Source organism: Theobroma umbraticum, unplaced genomic scaffold, assembly GCF_002168275.2.
Source record: "Theobroma umbraticum cultivar Fairchild unplaced genomic scaffold, ASM216827v3 scaffold_20.0, whole genome shotgun sequence".
Lineage (NCBI taxonomy): Eukaryota > Viridiplantae > Streptophyta > Magnoliopsida > Malvales > Malvaceae > Theobroma > Theobroma umbraticum.
In genome coordinates this window covers 4,711,654-4,733,610 of record NW_018397266.1, presented here as the reverse complement: position 1 = coordinate 4,733,610, position 21,957 = coordinate 4,711,654, and the positions used below count along the sequence as shown (strand labels likewise).

Below are 21,957 nucleotides of genomic sequence, written 5' to 3'. Positions count from 1 at the left end.
CCCCACTTGTAGTGTGCAAAAGAGTCACCAACATATAAACCTCAAAGATACAATGAATCTCAGTGATTGATGGCATTTTGCACTGACGAAATCAATCCAGTAAGCACTTATCGGAGTATAACAAGATTATCAAACTTCTAGTATAAAAGAAAACTTGAAAAATTTAAAAAAATAAGGCAAGTTTTTGTTTTCTGATGTACATTTTGTTGGATAAAGAAGGTCCTCTTTTATAGGAGTAGCTGTCTATTTCAACAGACATTGTTTGTGTTTGTTTCAAAGAGTTGCTTCTGTTGGTCTTTTCCAACAGACGTGACTCTTTTTCTTATTCTCTTTTATTTATTTATTTATTTTTATTTTCAATAGACATAACCTTTCTTGAGGCTTATGCGTGGTAACTCTTTCGCGCATTATAAGTGGGGGTTAATGAAATCTTAAGAAAAGTGGCATTGTTACACACCTTGAGGTCATTTCCTAATTTTTTAGTTTTGTGTTCCAACACTTTCAATTATAATAATGTAGGTTTGATCCATCAAAAAAATTATAACAATAAAATTTCGTGATAAAGCTATTATGTCCTTTACTTTCTATTCCTCAATCGAGTAAGATTCATTATGTGACATCTTTTTCTTTCTTTTTTTGTAACAATTATTTTAATGCATAATACATAAAAATTAAATTCATAAGTATTTTTGTCTTTGGTCAAATTCAATCATTAGTTAGTTTGTTATTAGTTGAATGATGTCACTATATATAGAGATTCATTAACACAATCATATTGTGTTTTAATTAAATTATTGAATAAATGGATAAAACAATGACTAGCTACATTTTTCGACATTTCTGTTTAATTTGTCTGAAAAATTTAGAATGTGAACACTTTATTAAGATATTTAAATGAGAAAAAAAACAATATCATGTGATTTAATTATGATATGATTTTAAAATTACGTGCTAAAGTTTTTATTTTCTTTCCTTTCTACTTTTCAAGGGAGGAAAAGCTCATTACTTGTAATCTTTTTCTCTAATTTTTCCCAACGCCTACCTCTTTGAGTAAATAATAAATTGAGTAAATTTAGAACTAATATGTTTACCTTTCAAAAAAAATTTTTAGAACTAATATTTACAATCGATAATAAGTTTGTTATTAGTTGAATGATACCATAATTCAATTATAATCAGTCTTTGCACTTAAATCTAATCATTTCATGAAAAAATATTAAATTAGTTGTTGACATACATTACCACACAAATTTAATAATAAATTTTGCTATTTAAAACTCAAATAGTTAATGCGTGGAACATTTACATACTACAAATGTTGAGTTCTAGTTGAGTGAAAACACACTTTCAACTACAATAACGTATGTTGGATCTATAAAAAAACTTATAACAATAAAATCATGTGATAAAGTTATTATTTCTTTTTCATTCTACTTCTCAACTGAGTAAGGTTCATTATGCGCTTGTCTTTCTTTTTTTGTAACTCCAATTTTAATACGCATACATATATATATATATATATATATATATATATTAAATTCATAACTAACTTTGGTCATATTCAACCATTAGTTATTATGCTGTTAATCGAATGATACAATTATATATTAAGGTTGCTTAATAAGATGATATTGTATTTTAATTAAATTTTTGAATAAATAAGTAAAGGAATAATCACCTACATTTTTCAACATTTCAATTTAATATATGAGTGAAATTTAGAACTTGAACATTTTATTAATATTTAAATGGGAAAAAAATGATATCATGTGATTTTATTATAATATGATTTTAATATTATGTTATAAAGTTGTTATTTTCTTTCCTTTCTACTTATCAAAGGAGAAAAATCTCATTTTTGACAATCTTTTTCTTTCATTTTTTGCAATGCTTACCTCTTTTAGTACATAATAAAAATTTAAACATAATATCTAAAAAAACTCTAAATTATTCAAAAAAATTCAAATAAGCCCTCATACTTGTATTGAATTCAATCAAACTTTTATTCTTTTTTATTTTGAGCCAAATAAGCCCGTATATTTTTATTTTGAATCAAATAAGATCTATGACTAATGATTGACTTAGTCAAAATGCCAGTTATCATTTTATACCACATAACCTTGATATGGCATTCTCATGACATGTTGACATGTCATAATGGATGATGATGTGGTATGATTAGGTAGCCATGTTGCATTTTTCAGCGTCCATATTAGCGCCACATTATTGTCACATGGATATAAAATGACAATAGACATTTTGATTAAAGGCAATTAGTTACTCATTAGTAATAAAGATTTGTTTGGCCTACAATAAAGGTACAAAAATTTAATTGAACATATAAGGAATAAAGACTTATTTCAATTTTCTTGAAAAGTTTAGATTTTTTTTAAGCATTGTACCAAAAATTTATTAAACTTAGAGTTAGTATTACAACCACTAAGTATTTTGTTATTACTTGGATGATACCAAAATTTAGTTACAATCAGTTTTTTCACTTAAATCTAATAATTACATGTAATAATTTTAAATTAGTTGTTGACATCCATTCTCACAAGAAATTTAACAATAAGTTTTGTTATTCAAAAATTAATTGTTAACACTTGAAACCTTTAATCGTCACAAATATTAGGTTTTGTTTGAGTGAAAACACACTTTCAACTATAACAACATATACTATAAAAAAATCACATAAAGTTGTTTTTTCTTTTTCTTTCTAGTTCTCATCCGAGTTATGCATCGTCTTTGTTCTTTCTTTTTTTGCAACATCTATTTTACTGCATAATACATATAAATAAATTCATAATTAACTTTGTATTTAGTCAAATTTAACTATTAGTTACTATGTTATTAGTTGAATAATACCATTCTATATTAAGATTCTTTGATATTCCTTAATGAGATCATATTGTGTTTTAATTAAATTGTTGAATAAATAGAAAAAAGAATGATCACCTACATTTGTTGACAATGAAATTTAGAAACTTAGCACTTTATTAATATATTTAAATGAGAAATAATTGATATCATGTGATTTAATCATAATATGATTTTAAAATCACATGATAAAATTGTTATTTTCTTTGCTTTCTACTTTTGAATGGAATAAAAGCTAATTACACAAAGTCTTTTTCTTTCAATTTTTGCAACCCATATCTCTTTTAGTACATAAAAAAATTGATTAAATTTAGAACTAGTATTACTAACGCTAATTATTTTGTTATTACTTGAATGATACTATAATTCTATTGCAATCAGTCTTGCACTTAAATCTAATAATTACTTTGATTAATGTTGAATTAATTGTTGGTGGATATTACAACAACAAATTTAACAATAGATTTTGCTATTCAAAATTTAATTGTTAATACTTGGAACCTTTAATTATCACCAATGTTGGGTTCTATTTGAGTGAAAACACACTTTTAAATATAACAACGTACATTTGATACGTAAGAAAAACAACAACAATAAAATCACATGATGAAGTTATTATTTCCTTTTCTTTCTACTTCTCAACCGAATAAGATTCATCATGCATTGTCTTTTTCTTTCTTTTTTTTGTAACACCAAGTTTAATACATAATATTTAAATTGAATTCATAACCAACTCTGTATTTGATCAAATTCAATCATTAGTCACTATATTATTAGTTGAATGATGAAACTATATTTTAAGATTCTTTACTAAAATCATAGTATTTTAATTAATGTGTTGAACAAATTGGTAAAAGAACGATCATATGTATTTGTCAACATTTTAGTTTTAATTTATGAGTGAAATTTAGAACCTAAACATTTTATTAATATATTTAAATGAGAAAAAAATGATATCATGTGAGTTAATCATGATGTGATTTTAAAATCACGTAATAAAGTTTTTATTCTCTATCCTTTCTACTTTTCAACAAAGTAAAAGATCATTACTTGCAATCTTTTTTTTTTCATTTTTTTGCATCACCTACTTCTATGAATGCATAATATATAAAAAATGATTAAGTTTAGAAATAGAATTATAAGAAATCGGATTAAACTTAAAAGTTATTGGTGCATACATGGATTTGGTTTCAACTATATTGCATGGTTTCAAAGTGAGGAAAATGCATGATTGTTTATAAATTCCCTCATCTTGTTGCTTGTTGCCATCATCGTCCTTCATTGATTAGGATGCTCACAGCTTTCAAATTGCATTTTTAGGTTTTAGATCCGTAGGTAGTTGAATCGTGAGTGAGGAATCCTACCTTTATCCCTAATCTAGTAGGTGTTTATGGAATTTACTAGTAGTTATCCTACACCTAGATTTTTTCACTATATAACATGAGTCCATGGTTATGTGACAAGAGTCTTGTATAGACACTAATGTAGCCACGAGTTGGCAATATTTTGATACAATATGGTCGACATGTACCTTATTTAACCATGTGTATGGTATTCTGTTTATAAGTTATAGCATGTGAATATATAATGCGTATAAGATTATGAATGTATAAGGTATGATATTGAGGAGCTTAACACAAGTATAAGTACGATGCTTGCATGGGCTTGGTAGGTTATGCCTATTAGGCCCTCGCACCTGTTATGACCTTGGTTAGGATTGTGACAATAATAAAATGCTTAAACAAGTCGTGGCTACCCACCTTAATCGATCAATAGTTAGCATGCGATTGAAACGTCAACACTTTACTCCAAATCAATCCTAGGAGTTTCAACAACCCTATAACAACAATCATTAAATCATAAATATAACTTAAACTATCAATCCCAAAATTTGAAGCTAGCTTATTTCACTCCCTGGCTAAATCTTGTCAATCTAACTTTTCAAATTGCTAATCTACTGTTCAAAGACAAACTAATAACTTAAACATTTAAATCTATCTACCTCTTACCTTAGTGAGCTTGTAGAGAGAGAAAATCAATTTGGACACCAAGCCTTTAAAAAGACAAACCTAAATTTGTTAAGATATAGATTTCAAATTTGAAAACTAAAGATTTGAAGAACTTAACTGTATGATTGGTTCATGGAATATAATAGGTATTTAGTGGGAATAGAATACAATAGGAATTGAATGGAAATGTTGTTATGTAGTTTGGTGGACATAATGGAATAAATTATGAATTGCTATTATGAGTTATTGCAATGTTTTATTGATAAAATAATTTTAGAATAACAAATGAATAAGTGATTAAAAAGAAAAAAAATACCCTTTATTATAATATATGATTTTTTATTTTTATTTTATTTTATTTTTTAAATATTAATAATTTATAATTTATTTCAAATATAAATAATTGATAATTAAATATTGTTATTAGTATTCAAATATTAATTTAAATTACTTTTTAAATTTAAAATACTAATTTGTATAATATATAATTAAAAACTTGAACTTTTTATTTTAAATTCTTTTTTTTTTCTTTTTCCTTTCCTTTCCTTTGGTTGACCATTGAAGATGTGGTAGGTGTAATAGTGTGCCGATTTGGCACTCCTTGTGGTTGGGCCTAGCCAATAAGGCACCAGATTGGTAATTCTTGCGACCGAATCTAACCTTAGAGTGCTAGATCTTGCCACAGGGATCTGGTTAGGAAAAGCTAAATTCGATGCTTTTCGCGACTAAATCTGGCTATAGATGCCAGATTTGGCATTTTTTCGATCCAATCTGGACTATGACCTCCAAATCCAGCCCTTCCACTATCACAATCGCTCCCACCTCCTCCAATCGTGGGTGGAAGATTAAAAAGATAAGGAGAAAGCCAAAAGTTGGAATGGAATGAGAAGAGGAAGAAAGAGAAAAAAAGAATGCTTTTATATAAGTAAGGTTGTAATTTTTCACACATATAAGGGGTATTTAATTTTATCAATTTTAGAGACTATTCCCCCAACCATGGAATACCAAATGCCATGGGGGTGGGGGTAAGGGGGTTGGGATTATTTAAGTTTTATTTTTAAAGGATTTTGGAGATTAGCTATTACAAGAGTATAGCTATTCCTTAGGCCATTTGCTAACGAAATGAGAGAAGAAATAATATATGGGAATAAAGGGGGAATAGCTAAGCTATTCCCCTTATCAAACATGCTATAAGAGTAGAAAACTGTTTTACTATTTTTTTTTTGTAAAAACAACAATAAGTATTGATACTTTAAGTAAAGGTAACGACACTTTCACTTTTGGATTTCAAGTATCGATACCTATGAATCAAATACTGATACTTGCTCTTCAAAATCCTTTTTTAAAGTATTCTGAGTAACAAGTTCTAAAATTATAGATGAGTATTGATACTTTTATTCTAGAATGTAAGTTTCACTTCAAAATTTACTTATCTTGACCTATTTTTGTCTATTATACTTTAACTCAACTTATTAGTTAAAAATATTAGATTTTTCAAAGATAATAGTTTGAAATATTAACTCACAAGTGAAACTTTACAAACTCACCTACGGATTTACTAAACTAATCTTTAATAAAAGTTAGGGTTTCACATCTTGTCACACTTAGGAAAATTCATCCTCTAATTTAATAATTGTATTAACCTTGCTCTGAAAGTAAATGTAAATACTTTGTTCTTATCTCGTCCTTGGTTTCCCACATCACTTTTTCTCTAAATTGTTATGCCATTACACCTTGACAAATGCTACATCCTGGGGACAAAGTTTTTTCATTTGTCTATCTAAGATAGCTACTGGCTACTCCTCATAGCTCAAATCATCTCAAAACTAAGTAGACTCGTGCTCACGCGGGATGGATTAAGGTAGTATTTCTAAAGTACAAAGACTTAGAATACTAGATGCACACTAAAGAGATACGAGATTGGACCTAATCGATAAGCCACTAGGCCAACTCTCTGAAGAATCTCGTAAAAACCAACATATCTCAAGCCTAACTTCCCTTTCTTACCAAACCTCAAGACTCCCTTGGTTGGGGATATCCTAAAAAATATATGCTCCCTCACTTGCAACTCAAAGTCCATAAGTTGGTTATCAGCATATGACTTCTATTTACTTTATATTGTTAATGTCATATCATAAATCAACCAAATCTTATTCGTGGCCTATTGACCCATCTACGAACCTAAAAGTTATCTCTCCTTGACTTTAAACCAGCCAATGGATGATCTACACTTCTGCTAGTGTAAGACCTCATATGGCGCCATCATTATACTAGAGTGGTAGCTATTATTGTAGGCAAACTCTACCAATGGCAAATGCCAATCCCATATAGCTTCAAAGTCAACCACACATGCGCTCAACATGTCTTCAAGTGTATGTATGATCTTTTTGACTATTCATCTATTTGAAGGTGGAAAGTTCTTCTAAAATTCAATCATGTACCTAAAGCTTCTTGTGGCATTTCTAAAACCTATTGGTGAACTATATGCCTCTATTAGACACTGTGGTTATTGGAATCTCATGCAACTATACTATCTTGTCAATATAGGCTCGAGCATATTGAGATGCTCCACAAGTGGTCTTGTTAGGTAAGAAGTGAGTTAACTTCTTCAATCAATCAACTATAACCCATATGGAATCACACCTTTTTCTCGTACAGGGTAGTCCGGTTACAAAATCCATTGAAATATGCTCATATTTCCAATTAGTAATGAAAAATGCTATAATGCTCTTATAGGCTTCTGATGCTCCACCTTGACCTGCTGACACATTAAGCAGTTAAAGACATAGCCAGCCATATCTCTCTTCAGTAAGTCCCACTAATACATCTTCTTCAAGTCCCAATACATCTTAATGGTTCCTAGCTGAACCACATAGGCTGCCATGTGTGCCTCCCTTAAAATCTCTTTCCTCAAGTCATCAATGTTGGCACATATACTCTAATTCCACATTGTAACAAGCCATCTGTTCCTTTGACAAAGCTATATGATTTCCTTCATTGAGGATCCTCCAAGGCCTTAACCACAAAGTCATCTTTGCCTAAGGCCTCTCTAATTTGATCTACCAAGATTGATCCCACTCTGAAATGTGCCAATAGTGCATTTATCCCACCAATCTCACATAATATTCCTAACTTGCCTTGGGCCTTTTTATTTCTCAATCGAGTAAGGTTCATTATTTGCCCTTTTTTCTTTCTTTTTTTTTAGCACCAATTTGAATACATAATACATATAAATTAATTTCATAACTAACTTTGTATTTGGTCAAATTCAATTTTTAATTTTTTTATATAAGCAAATTCAATTTATTTGTTACTATGTTATTAGTTGAATAATACCACTATATATTAAGATTAATTAACATGATCATATTGTGTTTTAATTAAATTGTTGAAATAAATAGATAAAATAATGATCACTTGCATTTGTTGATATTTCAATTTAATCTATGAGTGAAATTTAGAAGTTGAACACTTTATATTTAAATGAGAAAAAATGATATCATGTGATTTAATCATGTTATAATTTTAAAATCACATGATAAAGTTTTTATTTTCTTTCTATTCTATTTTTCAACGAAGTAAAAGCACATTACCTGATTGAGTAAGAAAAAAAGAAAACACGTTACATGCAATCTTTTTCTTTCATTTTTTACAACACAAACCTTTTTGAATACATAATATATAAAATTTATTAAATTTAGAACAAGTATTACAATCGCTAAATTTTTTTTAGTAGTTAAATGATATCATACTTAAGTTGCAATTAGTTTTTGCACTCAAATATAATAATTACATTGAAAACCATCAAATTAGTTATTGATAAACATTATCGCAACAAATTTAACAATAAATTTTGATATTCCAAACTTAATAGTTAACACGTAGAACCTTTAAACGTTACAAATGTTGAGTTTTGCTTGCGTGAAAAGCACACTTTCAACTATAATAATATACATTTGATCCATAAAAATAACTACAAAGATAAAAGCACGTGATAAAGTTATTATTTTTTTCTCTTTCTACTTCTCAACCAAGGTTCATTAAGCGTCGTCTTTTTCTTTCCTTTTTTGTAACAACAATTTTAATACATAATACATATAAATTAAATTCATAACTAACTTTGTGTTTGGTCAAATTGGATCATTAGTTACTCTGTTATTAGTTGAATGATGTCACTATATATTAAAATTCATTAACACAGTCATATTGTGTTTTAATTCAATTATTGAATAAATAGGTAAAACAATAATCACTTGCATTTTTCAACATTTCTATTTAATCTATGAGGAAAATTTAGAATCTAAGCACTTTATTAATATATTTAAATGAGAAAAAAGTTATGTGATTTAATTATGATATAATTTTAAAATTACATGATAAAGTTTTTATTTTCTTTCCTTTCTACTTTTCAACGGCATAAAAGCTCATTACTTGCAATTTTTTTCTTTAAGTTTTTCGCAATGCCAACCTTTTTTAATATGTAATATATAAAAATTGATTAAACTTAGAACTAGTGTTTACAATCGATAATAATTTTGTTATTAGCTGAAAGATACCATAATTAAGTTGTAATCAGTATTTGCACTTAAATCTAATCATTTCATGGGAAAAATGTTGCAAACTCAATAGTTATAAAAATTTTGATAGACATTATTGCTCAAATTTAACAATAAATTTTGCTTTTGAAAACTTAATAGTTAACACGTAGAACCTTTAAACGTTACAAATGTTGAGTTCTGCTTGCGTGAAAAGCACACTTTCAACTATAATAATGTACGGTTGATCCATAAAAATAACTATAAAGATAAAATCACGTGATAAAATTATTATTTCTTTCTCTTTCTACTTCTCAACCAAGTAAGGTTCATTAAGCGCCGTCTTTTTTTTTTCCTTTTTTGTAACACCAGTTTTAATATATATTTATATATATACATATAAATTAAATTTATAACTAACTTTGTATTTGGTCAAATTCAACCATTAGTTATTATGTTGTTAGTTGAATGATACAACTATATATTGAGATTCTTTAATAAGATGATATTGTATTTTAATTAAATTACTGAATAAAAAAGTAAAAGAATAATCCCTTACATTTGTCGACATTTCAGTTTAATATACGAGTGAAATTTAGAATTAAATACTTTATTAATATATTTAAATGAGAAAAAAGATGATATCATGTGGTTTAATCATAATATGGTTTTAAAACAGAGTACAAGCTCATTACTTACAATCTTTTTCTTTCATTTTTTGAAAGGCCTACCTTGCCTAATACATAATAAAAATTTAAGCATAATATCTTAATATATTATTTAGAAAAATTTAAATAAGTCATTTATACTTTTATTGCGTTCAACCAAATCTTTATATTTTTTTAAGCCAAATAAGCTCTTATAACTAATGATTAACTTAGTCAATTATCATTTATTATTCTATTCATATGACTCTAATGTGGTATGTTGACATATCATAATAAATGATACCATGTCATGATTACATCAATGCCGTGTTAATGTCACATGAATATAAAATGATAATGGACATTTTGATTAATAACAATTAGTCAACTATTGGTTGTAAGGACTTATTTGACCTAATATAAAAATATAAATATTTGATTGAACGTAGTAGAAGAATAATGATTTATTTGAATTTTCTTAAATAATTTAGAAACTTTTTTAAGAATTATGCCAAAAAGCTATTAAATTTAAAGTTAGTATTACAACTACTAAGTATTTTGTTATTACTTGAATAATACCAAAATTTAGTTGTAATCAAATCTAATAATTATATGGAATAATGTTAAATTTTTTGTTGATAGACATTCTCACAAGAAATTTAATAATAAATTTTGCTAATCAAAAGTCAATCGTTAACACTTGAAACCGTTAATTGTTACAAATGTTGAGCTCTATTTGAGTTAAAACACACTTTCAAATATAAAATCACGTGATAAAGTTATTATTTTCTTTTCGTTGTACTTCTCAATCGAGTAAGGTTTATTATGCATCATCTTTTTCTTTCTTTTTTCTATAACATCGATTTTCATAGGAAATACATGTAAATTAAATTCATAACTAACTTTGTATTTGGTCAAATTCTACTATTTGTTACTATGCTATTAGTTGAATAATACCAGAGTGACATAATATTCAAAAAAGTCTCTAAACTATTTAGAATAATTTAAATAGACCTTCATATTTTTATTACATTTAATCAAGCCATTGTATTTTTATTTTGAGCCAAATAAGTCTTTATATTTTTATTTTAAATCAAATAAGTCATTGTAACTAATAATTGACTTAACTAAAATGCCATTTGTCATACTATGTTGCATAGTGCTGATGTGGTATGCTAACATATCCAATTAATGATAATATGGCATGTTGATATATAATAATTGATATTGACATGGCATACTAATTTAGCATGATAACATAATCCTATGACTTATTTACCCTTCACATCAATGCCATGCTCGTGCAATGTGTATATAAAATGACAAGTAATATTTTGACTAATGACAATTAATCAATCATTAATCATAAGAGTTTATTTGACTTCAAATAGAAGTACAAGGATTTGATTTATCGTAATAAAAGAATAATAACTTATTTGAATTTTTTTGAATAGTTTAGGAACTTATTTAAGCATTATACTTACCAAAATATATTAAGATTCCTTAATAAGATCCTATTGTGTTTTAATTAAATTATTGAAAAAAAATAGATGAAAGAATGATCACCTGCATTTGTTGACATTTCAATTTAATTATTTATGAGTGAAATTTGAAACCTGAACACTTTATTAGTATATTCAAATGAGAAAGAAAATTATATCTTATGATTTAATCACAATATGATTTTAAAATCAGGTAATAAAGTTGTCATTTTCTTTCTTTTTCATTTTTTAATGGAATAAAAGTTCATTACGCACAATCTTTTCTTTCATTTTTTGCAATGCCTACCTCTTTTAATACACAATAAAAATTGAATAAATTTAGAATTAGTACTACAAGTGCTAATTGTTTTTTTTTTTTGGTACAATGCTAATTGTTTTGTTATTACTTGAATGATACCATAATTCGGTCGCAGGAGTATTGTTTAATTAGTTGTCGACAACATTGTCACACTAAATTTAGAAATAAATTTCGCTATTCAAAACTTAATCATTAATGCTTGGAATGTTGGATTCTAGTTGAGCGAAAACATACTTTTAACTTTCAACTATAATAACGTACATTTAATCCAATAGAAAAATTATAACAATAAAATTTTAAGATAAAGCTATTATTTACTTTTTTTTTTTCTACTTCTCAATTAAGTAAGATTCGTTATGCGTCGGTTTACACCAATTTTAATACATAATATATATAAATTAACTTCATAACTAACTTTGTATTTGATTAATAAAAAAATGATTATTTTTATTTGTTGACATTTGCATTTAATATATGAGTGAAATTTAAAATTTGAATACATATAATTAAATGAGAAAAAAATAATCTTGTGTGATTTGATCATAATATGATTTTTAATGTTACGTGATAAAATTGTTATTTTTTTAAAAAAAACTTTTGAATGGAGTAAAAGCTGATTAAGTGCCGTCTTTTGTAATACATAATAAATGTTCATTTTTTGCAATGTGTATCTCTTTTAATACATAATAAAATTTGTTTAAATTTAGAGCTAGTATTACAACAGCTAATAATTAGCTTGGAATAATGTTGAATTAGTTATTGACAGAGGTTATAGGAAAATTTTAATAATAAATTTTAACATTCCAAACTATAACAGCATTTGAAAAGAAAGTGTTTCCGCAGCACATTTTGTGATGTTGCCAGAAAAAACTGATGTCTGTTCACATAGCCAGCATATTGCGCATTGGATCTTCAAGGCCCCCTTGGAATTTTCCTTTTCTTTTAACAACTTTTCAGTGTTTTCCTTAAGAGGGAAAAGTGAAAAGATATACACAACCATTCTTATCGCTTGCCAAAGCTACCATATATAGTTTTCATTTACAGAAGAATCTGCTCTGGTCCTTAATTAGACCTTTGGTTAGGTGCACCAACAAACACTCTCTCCTTATAGTCAGTACATCTCGATTCTGCCATTAACAATTCCGAGATTTTCTGCCTTTTAAGGCCTTTTGTTTTTTCGTTTTCATCCCCTTTAAAGAAAATCCGGTAATTTCGTGGGAACCAAAATACAATGAATTAGAGTACCTTGCACCTCCCTCCCCCTCTATATATACACATCCACATTCGACCAGCCCTGCACTGGGTCCCTAATAATTTAACTTCCGAAAAACAATTTCACAAATTACTTTCATTTCGTTTTCAAATACTATTGCAGAAGCCAAGATGGTGGTCGGCTTTGAGAAGGCAGCTTCCGCTACCAAATCCGTCATGCCGTCCGGCAAAAAGACGCCTGCTACTCTCTCCTCGGACTCTGTCATCAACTTTGCGCGGTGCGTGCATCGCCTGCATTTATATCTTTGACAATGGCATGTTTTTTGTTTCCCTTTCCATGGGGGTGTGACTGTTGCATTAGTGTTCCACTTTATTTAATAATCGTAACACTCCACTCCAATATTGTTTGCATATTAATCCTATTTTGATGCATTCAAGGATATATATATATATATATATATATATATACACACACGTAGATATCAAAGCGATTGATATATAACAATGGAATTTTTTTCATACAGTGGTGATCCGACGATGTACCATTCATACTGGAGCAAGTTGGAAGACAGGTGTACGATGGTGATCCCCGGCAATGATTTGATGAGCTACTTCAGCGACGCGGGGAACTTGTGCTGGTTTTTGATGCCAGAGCTGGATCATGCCATCAGGAGATTGCACCGTGTGGTTGGGAATGCAGTCGCTGATGATGATCGATTCATCGTGGTGGGAACTGGCTCAACCCAGCTCTTCCAGGCTCTGCTTTATGCTCTCTCTTCTCCTGATGAGCCTGAGCCCATCAGTGTGGTAGCCGCTGCGCCCTTCTACTCGGTAATAAGCCTCTGCTCTGATACAATTGCAACCGTTGATTTTGGTTGACTTTAATATTTGAATTTCTTTCCTTTTCTTTTCTCTGTTTTTTACTACTCATGTCAGACTTGTCAAATCAATGTCGGCTTCTCTCCTCTTAGGCACTCGTCTTTTTATTGGGGCGGTTTCAGGAACGGGCCATGGTTTGCGGGTTTTCTAGTTTATTTCTCTGTCAATCGAAACGTTTTCCATTAAAGCAGTTGGTTGCATTTTGCAATGACATTGGGAAACGTTTGCGCATGGAGTTGTCAAGGGAATAGACAAATTACTGGGAAAGAAATGGGACAAAGGGACAAACATGTTTTCTTGAGCACATAGGATTTAGAAACAACTATCGAACATATGCACGCAGCATTGTTTTGCATCTCAGGCCGAACATGGTAACATGGGCATGTCTAGTTTTAGAAGCATGTAGCGAGTCAACCCCAGATTCTTTACGGCCCGGTTCCATACTTGGTAAACAGAGTCACTTTTGCAGTTTCTGCACCAATTTTATGCAAAAAAATCATTTATGGGCTAGCTTAATCACGAATTAGCAGGCACTAGGATTCATTAGTGACTGTTTGCGGAAGAATTTAGTACCCTAATAAATTAGTTGTCCAAGCATAAACGTTTCAAACAAAAATTTAAGCAGTTTTTGAGATACAAAAGCAGACATCTAGCATGTTAGTCACGTTTTCCAGAGACCATAAAGAACTTTTGTCAATGATCATTAAAACGCTCTGCATGCACGTTGTCATGTGTTTGACGTCTCTAATTCTTTCAAAAGATTATCATCCCATCCCACGCAATCATGAAATTTAACTCAGTGCTGCCAAAACCATATCCTTTTGCTCTTGCTTCGAAACCCCATGTTTATTAAAGTTTCCCTTGATTGCAGTCATATCCAGAGGAGACGGAGTTCCTGCGCTCAGGGCTGTACAAATGGGCAGGTGATGCATACTCCTTTGATAAAGATGGACCTTACATAGAGGTGGTCACTTCACCCAACAACCCTGATGGCGCAATTCGAGAAGCTGTGGTGAATCGCGAAGGTGGCAAACTTATTTATGACCTAGCTTACTATTGGCCTCAATACACGCCCATTACTCATAGGGCTGACTACGATGTTATACTCTTTACCTTCTCCAAAGCCACGGGACATGCTGGCTCTCGCATTGGGTTAGCATCTCATGCCATGATATGGTTTAGGAAAATAATTCAATCTTTTTATGCGGAACATATATATATATTCTGACTACTTTCTAACCTTTTTATTCTGCAGTTGGGCTATTGTTAAGAATAAAGAAGTCGCCACCAAGATGGTTAAATTCATAGAGCTGAGCAGCATTGGCGTATCCAAAGAATCCCAGCTCCGGGCTGCCAAGATTCTAGGAGTGATCAGCGACGACTGCCAGGATTCTGGGCCTAACAAAGAAGAAAATTTCTTTGAATATGGGTATCGCCTCATGTCTGAAAGATGGGAAAAGCTGCGGGAAGTGGTTGAACGTAATGGAGTTTTCAGTCTGCCCAAGTACCCTCAAGATTATTGCAACTTCAGTGGAAAATACACTGATCCCAGCCCTGGTAATGCACCATAAGAGTTAATTGCATCATTTGCATACTAGCTGACTTCATCGATCCTTGGTTCACTATAAAACTTATATTAACATAGTTTTGTTTCTTTTTCTCATGCAGCCTTTGGATGGTTGAGGAGCAAGGAAGGCTTGAACTGCGACAATCTCTTAAGAGAGCATAATATAGTCACAAGGGGCGGGACGACTTTTGGCGTTGGATCCAAGTACACTAGGATTAGCATGCTGAGTCCTGATGAGGAGTTTAACCTTTTCTTGGAGAGGTTGTCAGCCATCAAAGGGACGGCAAAGGAAATTGTTATTGATGATAGGCTGAGGGAGAAATTAAAAAGCCTTTGATCATCGTAGGCGTATATGGTCATTAAACCTTTTGGTACATGGAACGCATGTAGACTCTACTCTTTCGGAATTGAGAATGCTTATTGTGGCAGCTAGAGTGGAAAAAGAGAGAGAGACAGTAATTTATTTATTTATTTATTTATTTTAAAAAAATGCGAGACAGTAATTCATTTACAATCCTCTTATGGTTTCAACAGTGGACGCTATCTATATATCATAGCTAGTTTCAAGGATTTTATGCAGCTTATGTAATTATAAGCAATTCAATATGTTTTTCTTCACGATGCGGTCTTGCAAAAATTATTTGTACTTGATTAGTAGACACATAAACTTGGAAATTGTCTCGCTCGCTTTAAACAGCACGATTTAATCGGGAGAAAGTATGTCATGGAAACACTGTGATTTCAAGTATAAAATATTTGAATTATACTTTGAAGGCAAAGAATCGATCATAACATTCTTCATGCTGTCAATGAAGTCAAACTTACTCTGACGGTTTCTGCGATTTAGCCTTTTAAGGCAAAGTTAAGAATGAAATAATGTAATCCAGGAAAAATCTCACTAGACAAATCAAACACGGCTCCAAATTGTTCGTGCCAGGGCTGTCTGGAATTTTGAAGGTCATGAGCTTGCAATTCAAGCGAGAAAAAGCATGCCCAGTCAACTGTTTTGCCCTCCAAGGTCCAGGGAAAAGTCAAAATAAGATTAAAGTTCAAATTTGTCACTTTATTATGCTGTAATATTAAATTTTGTTATTGTATTTCAATTTATTAAATTTTACATTATAGTTATTATTTTGTTGATTCTTTTATTATAAAAAAAAGAAAAGTGAAATATGTCAGAAGATTCCGCTAATATAAATAACAAATTTTCATCAATTTTATTATGTTGTCGGGAACAATAACAGTGAAATTCAAGGACGATGAATCGCAATATATATGAACCCAAAGTACAGTGACAAAAAATTTGACTATATTGTGGAAGCTTTCATGGTGCTTCACCTTGAAATTTTCTTCAGCGGAGGTCATATACAATATTTCAACTCCTGACAAATGCAGAAACTGAGGCTAGCGTTGAAAAGCTCCAATTTGAATCACAGTCCATCCAACTAGAAATTCTGGAAGCAGTAATGAGAGTTTCCAGCCAGCTTTGGTAACTCACCAATGTCAAAGGGCTTCCGTTTTGCATATAAACGTCTTCTCTGAGTTGAATTTAATTTTTGGGGAAAAATGGAAGGGACTAAAGTTCGGTTCAGGTAAGTTCAAAAGTATGAATATTGCCCATTGAGGCAACCCAATTAGGCTATTTTTTAGCCCACTTCAAAGATACTCTTCTTAAACGAACCCAGTGGAAAACACATTCAAACAATAAATCATTCACAAAGAGGAAAAAGAAAGTTCACGGTATTCAATTTGTAATTTAATAAAAAAAAAATAAGGGGTGACGTAAACGTTCTTGATGATCATAAACTCTTAAGACACCGATTAGATAAAACAATTATAATGCACAGACAGTATGACATGAAGCAGAAAAAATTTTTCACCACAAACCACTCTTGCATGCTCTTCACAGGGCTTTGTATATCGACTAGTTTCCTTGATTCCTTATGTCCCACTGATTCCAATTCATGAAACTCAAGTAATTGCAAATGTGAACATAAAGGAATGGCTATCAAATAAGTCTCAGTTCATACTCGCCAGCCATTGTTATGTACCGTACCCATGGAAGAGCCTGGTAACCACTTTTCTCAATAATCTTCAGATAACGAACCTACAACATCCCAACATCCAAGTTATGAAAATTACCAAAAGAAAAAAGGTCAAATCAACATGCAAACACTGGAAATTCCAGTAGGTTTAACAGTTTCTATTTGCAGCAAACTGAAACAATAATAATATCATTCTCGGCAATGCCAAAAGCTAAGAGTCATTCAAATAGTGCTGCCAAGTGATCATCCTTGAAGCTTATGCTGGATCTTATTGGCAGTTTCCATGGCTACTAGGTAGATGCACTTATAATCTTGTAGTTGCATGGTTAGCATTTTTATAATGGATATCTAGCAAGAAGCAAAACCAGCAAGCTGACCAACAGTCTTTTCTCAAAATAAGCCTTGAATGAGACAGGAATTGTCTGATCTGCAGTTTACTTATGTTTGATATGCATTGAACGTGTTGGTTGCTATCTCCAATCCACTAAGCCATCAACAATTCATCACCACCTTGAACACCCCTAAATCTAGACAACTTCGGGGACCACTTTATGGAAAAAGTGCATAACAGATCAACCACAATGATATTTGACACAGTTTCAAGCTAGATAATATGATTGAACAACCTGCTATATGCTATCTGAAGTATGTTAAATGTTAATATATGGCATCTCATCAAAACAGAAGCATCATTGGCTGGCATTCTAAATTCTAATCATAAATATTCATTTCTTGAAAAAATCAACAGTATTAATAATGAGAGTTAAGAAAAGTTTCATGTTCTCCAAAATTCAGATAGATATTGCAGTTCTTACTGATGAGAGAGTGAAGAAGAGAGAAGAGAAACAGTACGAAAAGATTACAGTTTCGTATGCTACTTGACCAAGAGATGAGGAAGAATATAAGATTGACAAAACAGTAAAATTGAGATAAACCAAATAAAGAATCAAGCAATAAATTTTCTGAAGGCACACCTGTATCCCAGAAACAGTAAAATAGGGAATCTCAAACTTCACACGTATAGGAGCTTTTCTCTCTGGAGTTGCCTCTTCATTTGTTATGCTAGGAAGAGTAAACTCTGCCCTCAACATATACTCCTAATATTATGATTTTCAAAATAATAAGTACAATGGCTAGTCAGAGAACTTTTGATAAGTTTGGAGTTAGCAGATGATACCTTGCCACCTGGAAAAGATCTTATTTTCCACATTAAAGCATCATTTTCAGGTGCATATGCTGCAGATCCCATTGATGTCCGCACATTTGGACTTGAAGCATCAGCAGGCACAGGCACCGCAATCTCAACATTTGTTGCAGTACTGTAAAGAACCATTATATCTTCATCAGTGCTTGGTAATCAAACCATAAGATAAGCCCACCTAGAGATCTGTGAAATTAAATAACTTAAGACACTAGTACGTAGGAATAGGGGGAAAAAGCCCAGTACCTACGCTCCTTGAACTGACTCCTGGCTTTTACCATAATCTCAACACGGCTTCTTGAATGTTTTTCAACTTGAGCTTCCACCCAGATGAGAGGCTTTACCTGAAAGCAGAAATAATCATCATCACTAATTATCAGGAAATAGGGAACTGGAAGAAAGTGAGAGGAGGGAGTGAGAATTGAGAAGTAAAAAAGTCAACCTGAGTACTGAGTCTATATGTCATGAGATCAAAGGAGCCATCAGGAGGTATGAAGGATATAGTCCGGTCATTCTCAAATCGGGCAAGACGTACACACCTAGACCAAAGAATTAATGGGAGGGAAATTTGCAATGTCAGACTTCAGTAGCTGTTGCACTTAAAGCCAAAAATAAAAGTATGAGCAAAACCAGAGTTCTAGCAGAAAAGAGAGATTGGGCTGCATACTGATGAAACTTTATATCCTCCAAATCAATTGCCTTTCCCTTTGTTGCTCGGCCTTGTGCCTCAAGCAATACTCTATCGTTTAAGCCAAGCTTACACTCAGGCATACCACTGAAACAGATAAATTGAATCCAAATATATAAATATAGCTCAGAAAAAGAACTATCCAAAATGAAAGTATACGTTTTATGCCATAAATATCAACACAATACAATTGTTTGGACTATGCACATGAATGTTTGGGTTACCAACTACCCAAATAAAGGATAGACTCGACAAGCATGCATGAACACCTGAAATTTTTGAGCTTTGAGTGTCACATGCATGAATGATAGAGCAAACAGAACTTTCAAATAAATGGTGTTGTCAACAAGGGAGCAAAGTAGAGATGGCAAGAAACTGATTCTCACAACCAAATTAAGAGCACTTCATTCAGAATTCAGAAAGTTGTATCTTTGAATCCAGGTCTCATATTAATGCTCTACCCCTTCAATCATCATCACCTATTTGTATGAATGAAGACCTTTTTTTCTATTTAACAAAATTCAAATAACACTAACCTTTTATTTACAACTTGCAAATTACAAGGTATTATCACACATTCGCCCAGAAATGCAATATTTGTTGAAATAAGGATTTTGCTACATTATACACACTCTTTTATATTGCCACTTTATTAAACATACAATTAATCTATTCACTAAAGAATCACCTTTATTCTTAAGTTGAAAATAGACTCCTGAGTTAAACTAAAGCATATTCCCTAAGATGATCCACATATTTCCAATCATCAATAGAAAACACACCTCAAATAAGTTCTCATCTTCAATGCCCCAACAACATCTGACCTAATTATTTGTCCATTGCTGTTGACAAGTATGTTCACACTTTCTACCACATCCAAAAACACCTGAGATGAAGAACAAAATCTTCAGCAGATAGTTTCTCAAGACATTGATAAATAACTAAAAAGTATTACCATTAAAAAGAAAGCCACCTACTTCATTCTTCTTGTAGTTTATCCCTTCACTCCGCCAAGAGACTGCATTTGTAACAGCCATTGGAGGCCTTTGTGTGACTTCCATCCTATATGCATCGGTCTTGATAAACTCACTAAGTATTTTTGCTTCAGTGTATTGAGGGTAGCCAAAATCCATAATCTCATCAAGTAACTCATACTGGCAAGGACATAACAAATAGCCAATTATAAACTCTTTTAGCAAAAATTACATACCATCAAACAACTGATGCCGGAACCATTAAACCTAAACAAAAAGCGTTTAATTTCCACATACCACTACTACGAAGTTATCCCTAAGCGATTCCTCTTCCAACTCCTCAAAATAATGCTTAAAGACCTGCAAGATTAACTCAGATCGAAATAAAGAATCAATATTATGTGTCTCATTAATTAAACAGCACATCTAACAAATCAACTCAAATGTAAAAAATGATAAAAAGGCATGAAACTACAATTACCAAATCGCGCTTACATCAACTACACGGTGCAGGAAGAAGAGAAGACTAGCGGCATTGCAATTCTGCCTCGTCGCGGTCATCAAGTACACGTTGCTGTGCTGTATGAACATGTACGTTACTCCATTATCGTACACCACTGGATCTTGTGACTGCGGATCCCCCTGAGAACCAAATTCAACAATAAGCTAACCTCTTTGAGCTCCATCAAATTTAAAGCTAATTCGAAGTATTATCAATCGCCTAATTGAAACTTACTAAAATAAAGCAATTAGCAGAAGAATTCAATTAATTCTAACCGGAAAATAAATATTAAATCGAAATTCTGAGATGACAAGAAGGAACCTCTTTTTCGATGAGTTTGGTGAAGAAGCGTTCAGCTTGAGTGGCGGAGACGTCCCCACGGTAGTCGCGCCACACCAGAACGCGGCCCTTTATATCTAGAAGAAATAGGGCCGATGCTGCCCCCGCCATTTCTGCCTTCTTTGTCTTTTCTTTGCTGTTGTCCTACGAATCCCTAGTAGTTTTGCAGATCAGATCGGTGTGATTCACGGTTTTCTTAAGATCTGATTGAATCAGAGCCGGGGATTGATGCGAGAGGAAAGATCTAAAGGAAGGAAGCGTAAAGTTGGCCGAGCTTGTTGAAGATGAACCATAATTTGAAAATGTTCATTAACGATATCCCCAGAGCAATTATTTTTCTTCTCTCTTTGAGATTTTAAATGGAAGAACGGTGACTCGGTTAGAGAGCTCCATCTTGCAATACCTGTCTTGTTTGCCAGATGCTTAGAACATGTAAAACGGCGCCGCTTTAAAACCTTTACTTCGTTGGAATCTCACGCCCCAATGCTGTTTTTTTTTTAATTTATTATTTTTAACTTTTCAATGAGTTTTTCTCTTTTTTTTTTCTTCAGTTAGTTATAATATAGAGGCTATTTTTGTGATTTTGTTCATTTAAAAAATTTGTCAACTGAAATTTATAAATATTTTGATGAGATAATTTCAACTGTCCTTTTTACATTTCTTTTAGTCAAAAATGATTGAA

General features: G+C 31.3%; 2 protein-coding genes across 2 annotated transcripts; one reads left to right on the top strand and one right to left on the bottom strand.

Moving 5' to 3' along the window:
- Positions 1–13,016: 13,016 nt before the first annotated feature.
- LOC110423308 (L-tryptophan--pyruvate aminotransferase 1) lies at positions 13,017–16,178 on the top strand. Its single transcript, XM_021437496.1, has 5 exons — positions 13,017–13,358; positions 13,605–13,911; positions 14,831–15,111; positions 15,215–15,516; positions 15,628–16,178. Exons 1-5 carry the CDS (start codon positions 13,252–13,254, stop codon positions 15,861–15,863), a joined length of 1,233 nt encoding a protein of 410 aa, XP_021293171.1. The 5' UTR covers positions 13,017–13,251; the 3' UTR covers positions 15,864–16,178.
- A 1,072-nt stretch (positions 16,179–17,250) lies between these two features.
- Positions 17,251–21,676, bottom strand: LOC110423030 (AP-1 complex subunit mu-2). The gene is made up of 11 exons (XM_021437127.2): positions 21,258–21,676; positions 20,930–21,076; positions 20,732–20,794; positions 20,438–20,614; positions 20,243–20,346; positions 19,440–19,547; positions 19,215–19,311; positions 19,019–19,116; positions 18,749–18,890; positions 18,546–18,668; positions 17,251–17,633 (listed from the first exon to the last, which is right to left on the bottom strand). The coding sequence occupies exons 1-11, from the start codon at positions 21,384–21,386 to the stop codon at positions 17,535–17,537; spliced, it is 1,287 nt and encodes a 428-aa protein (XP_021292802.1). The 5' UTR covers positions 21,387–21,676; the 3' UTR covers positions 17,251–17,534.
- Positions 21,677–21,957: the final 281 nt, after the last annotated feature.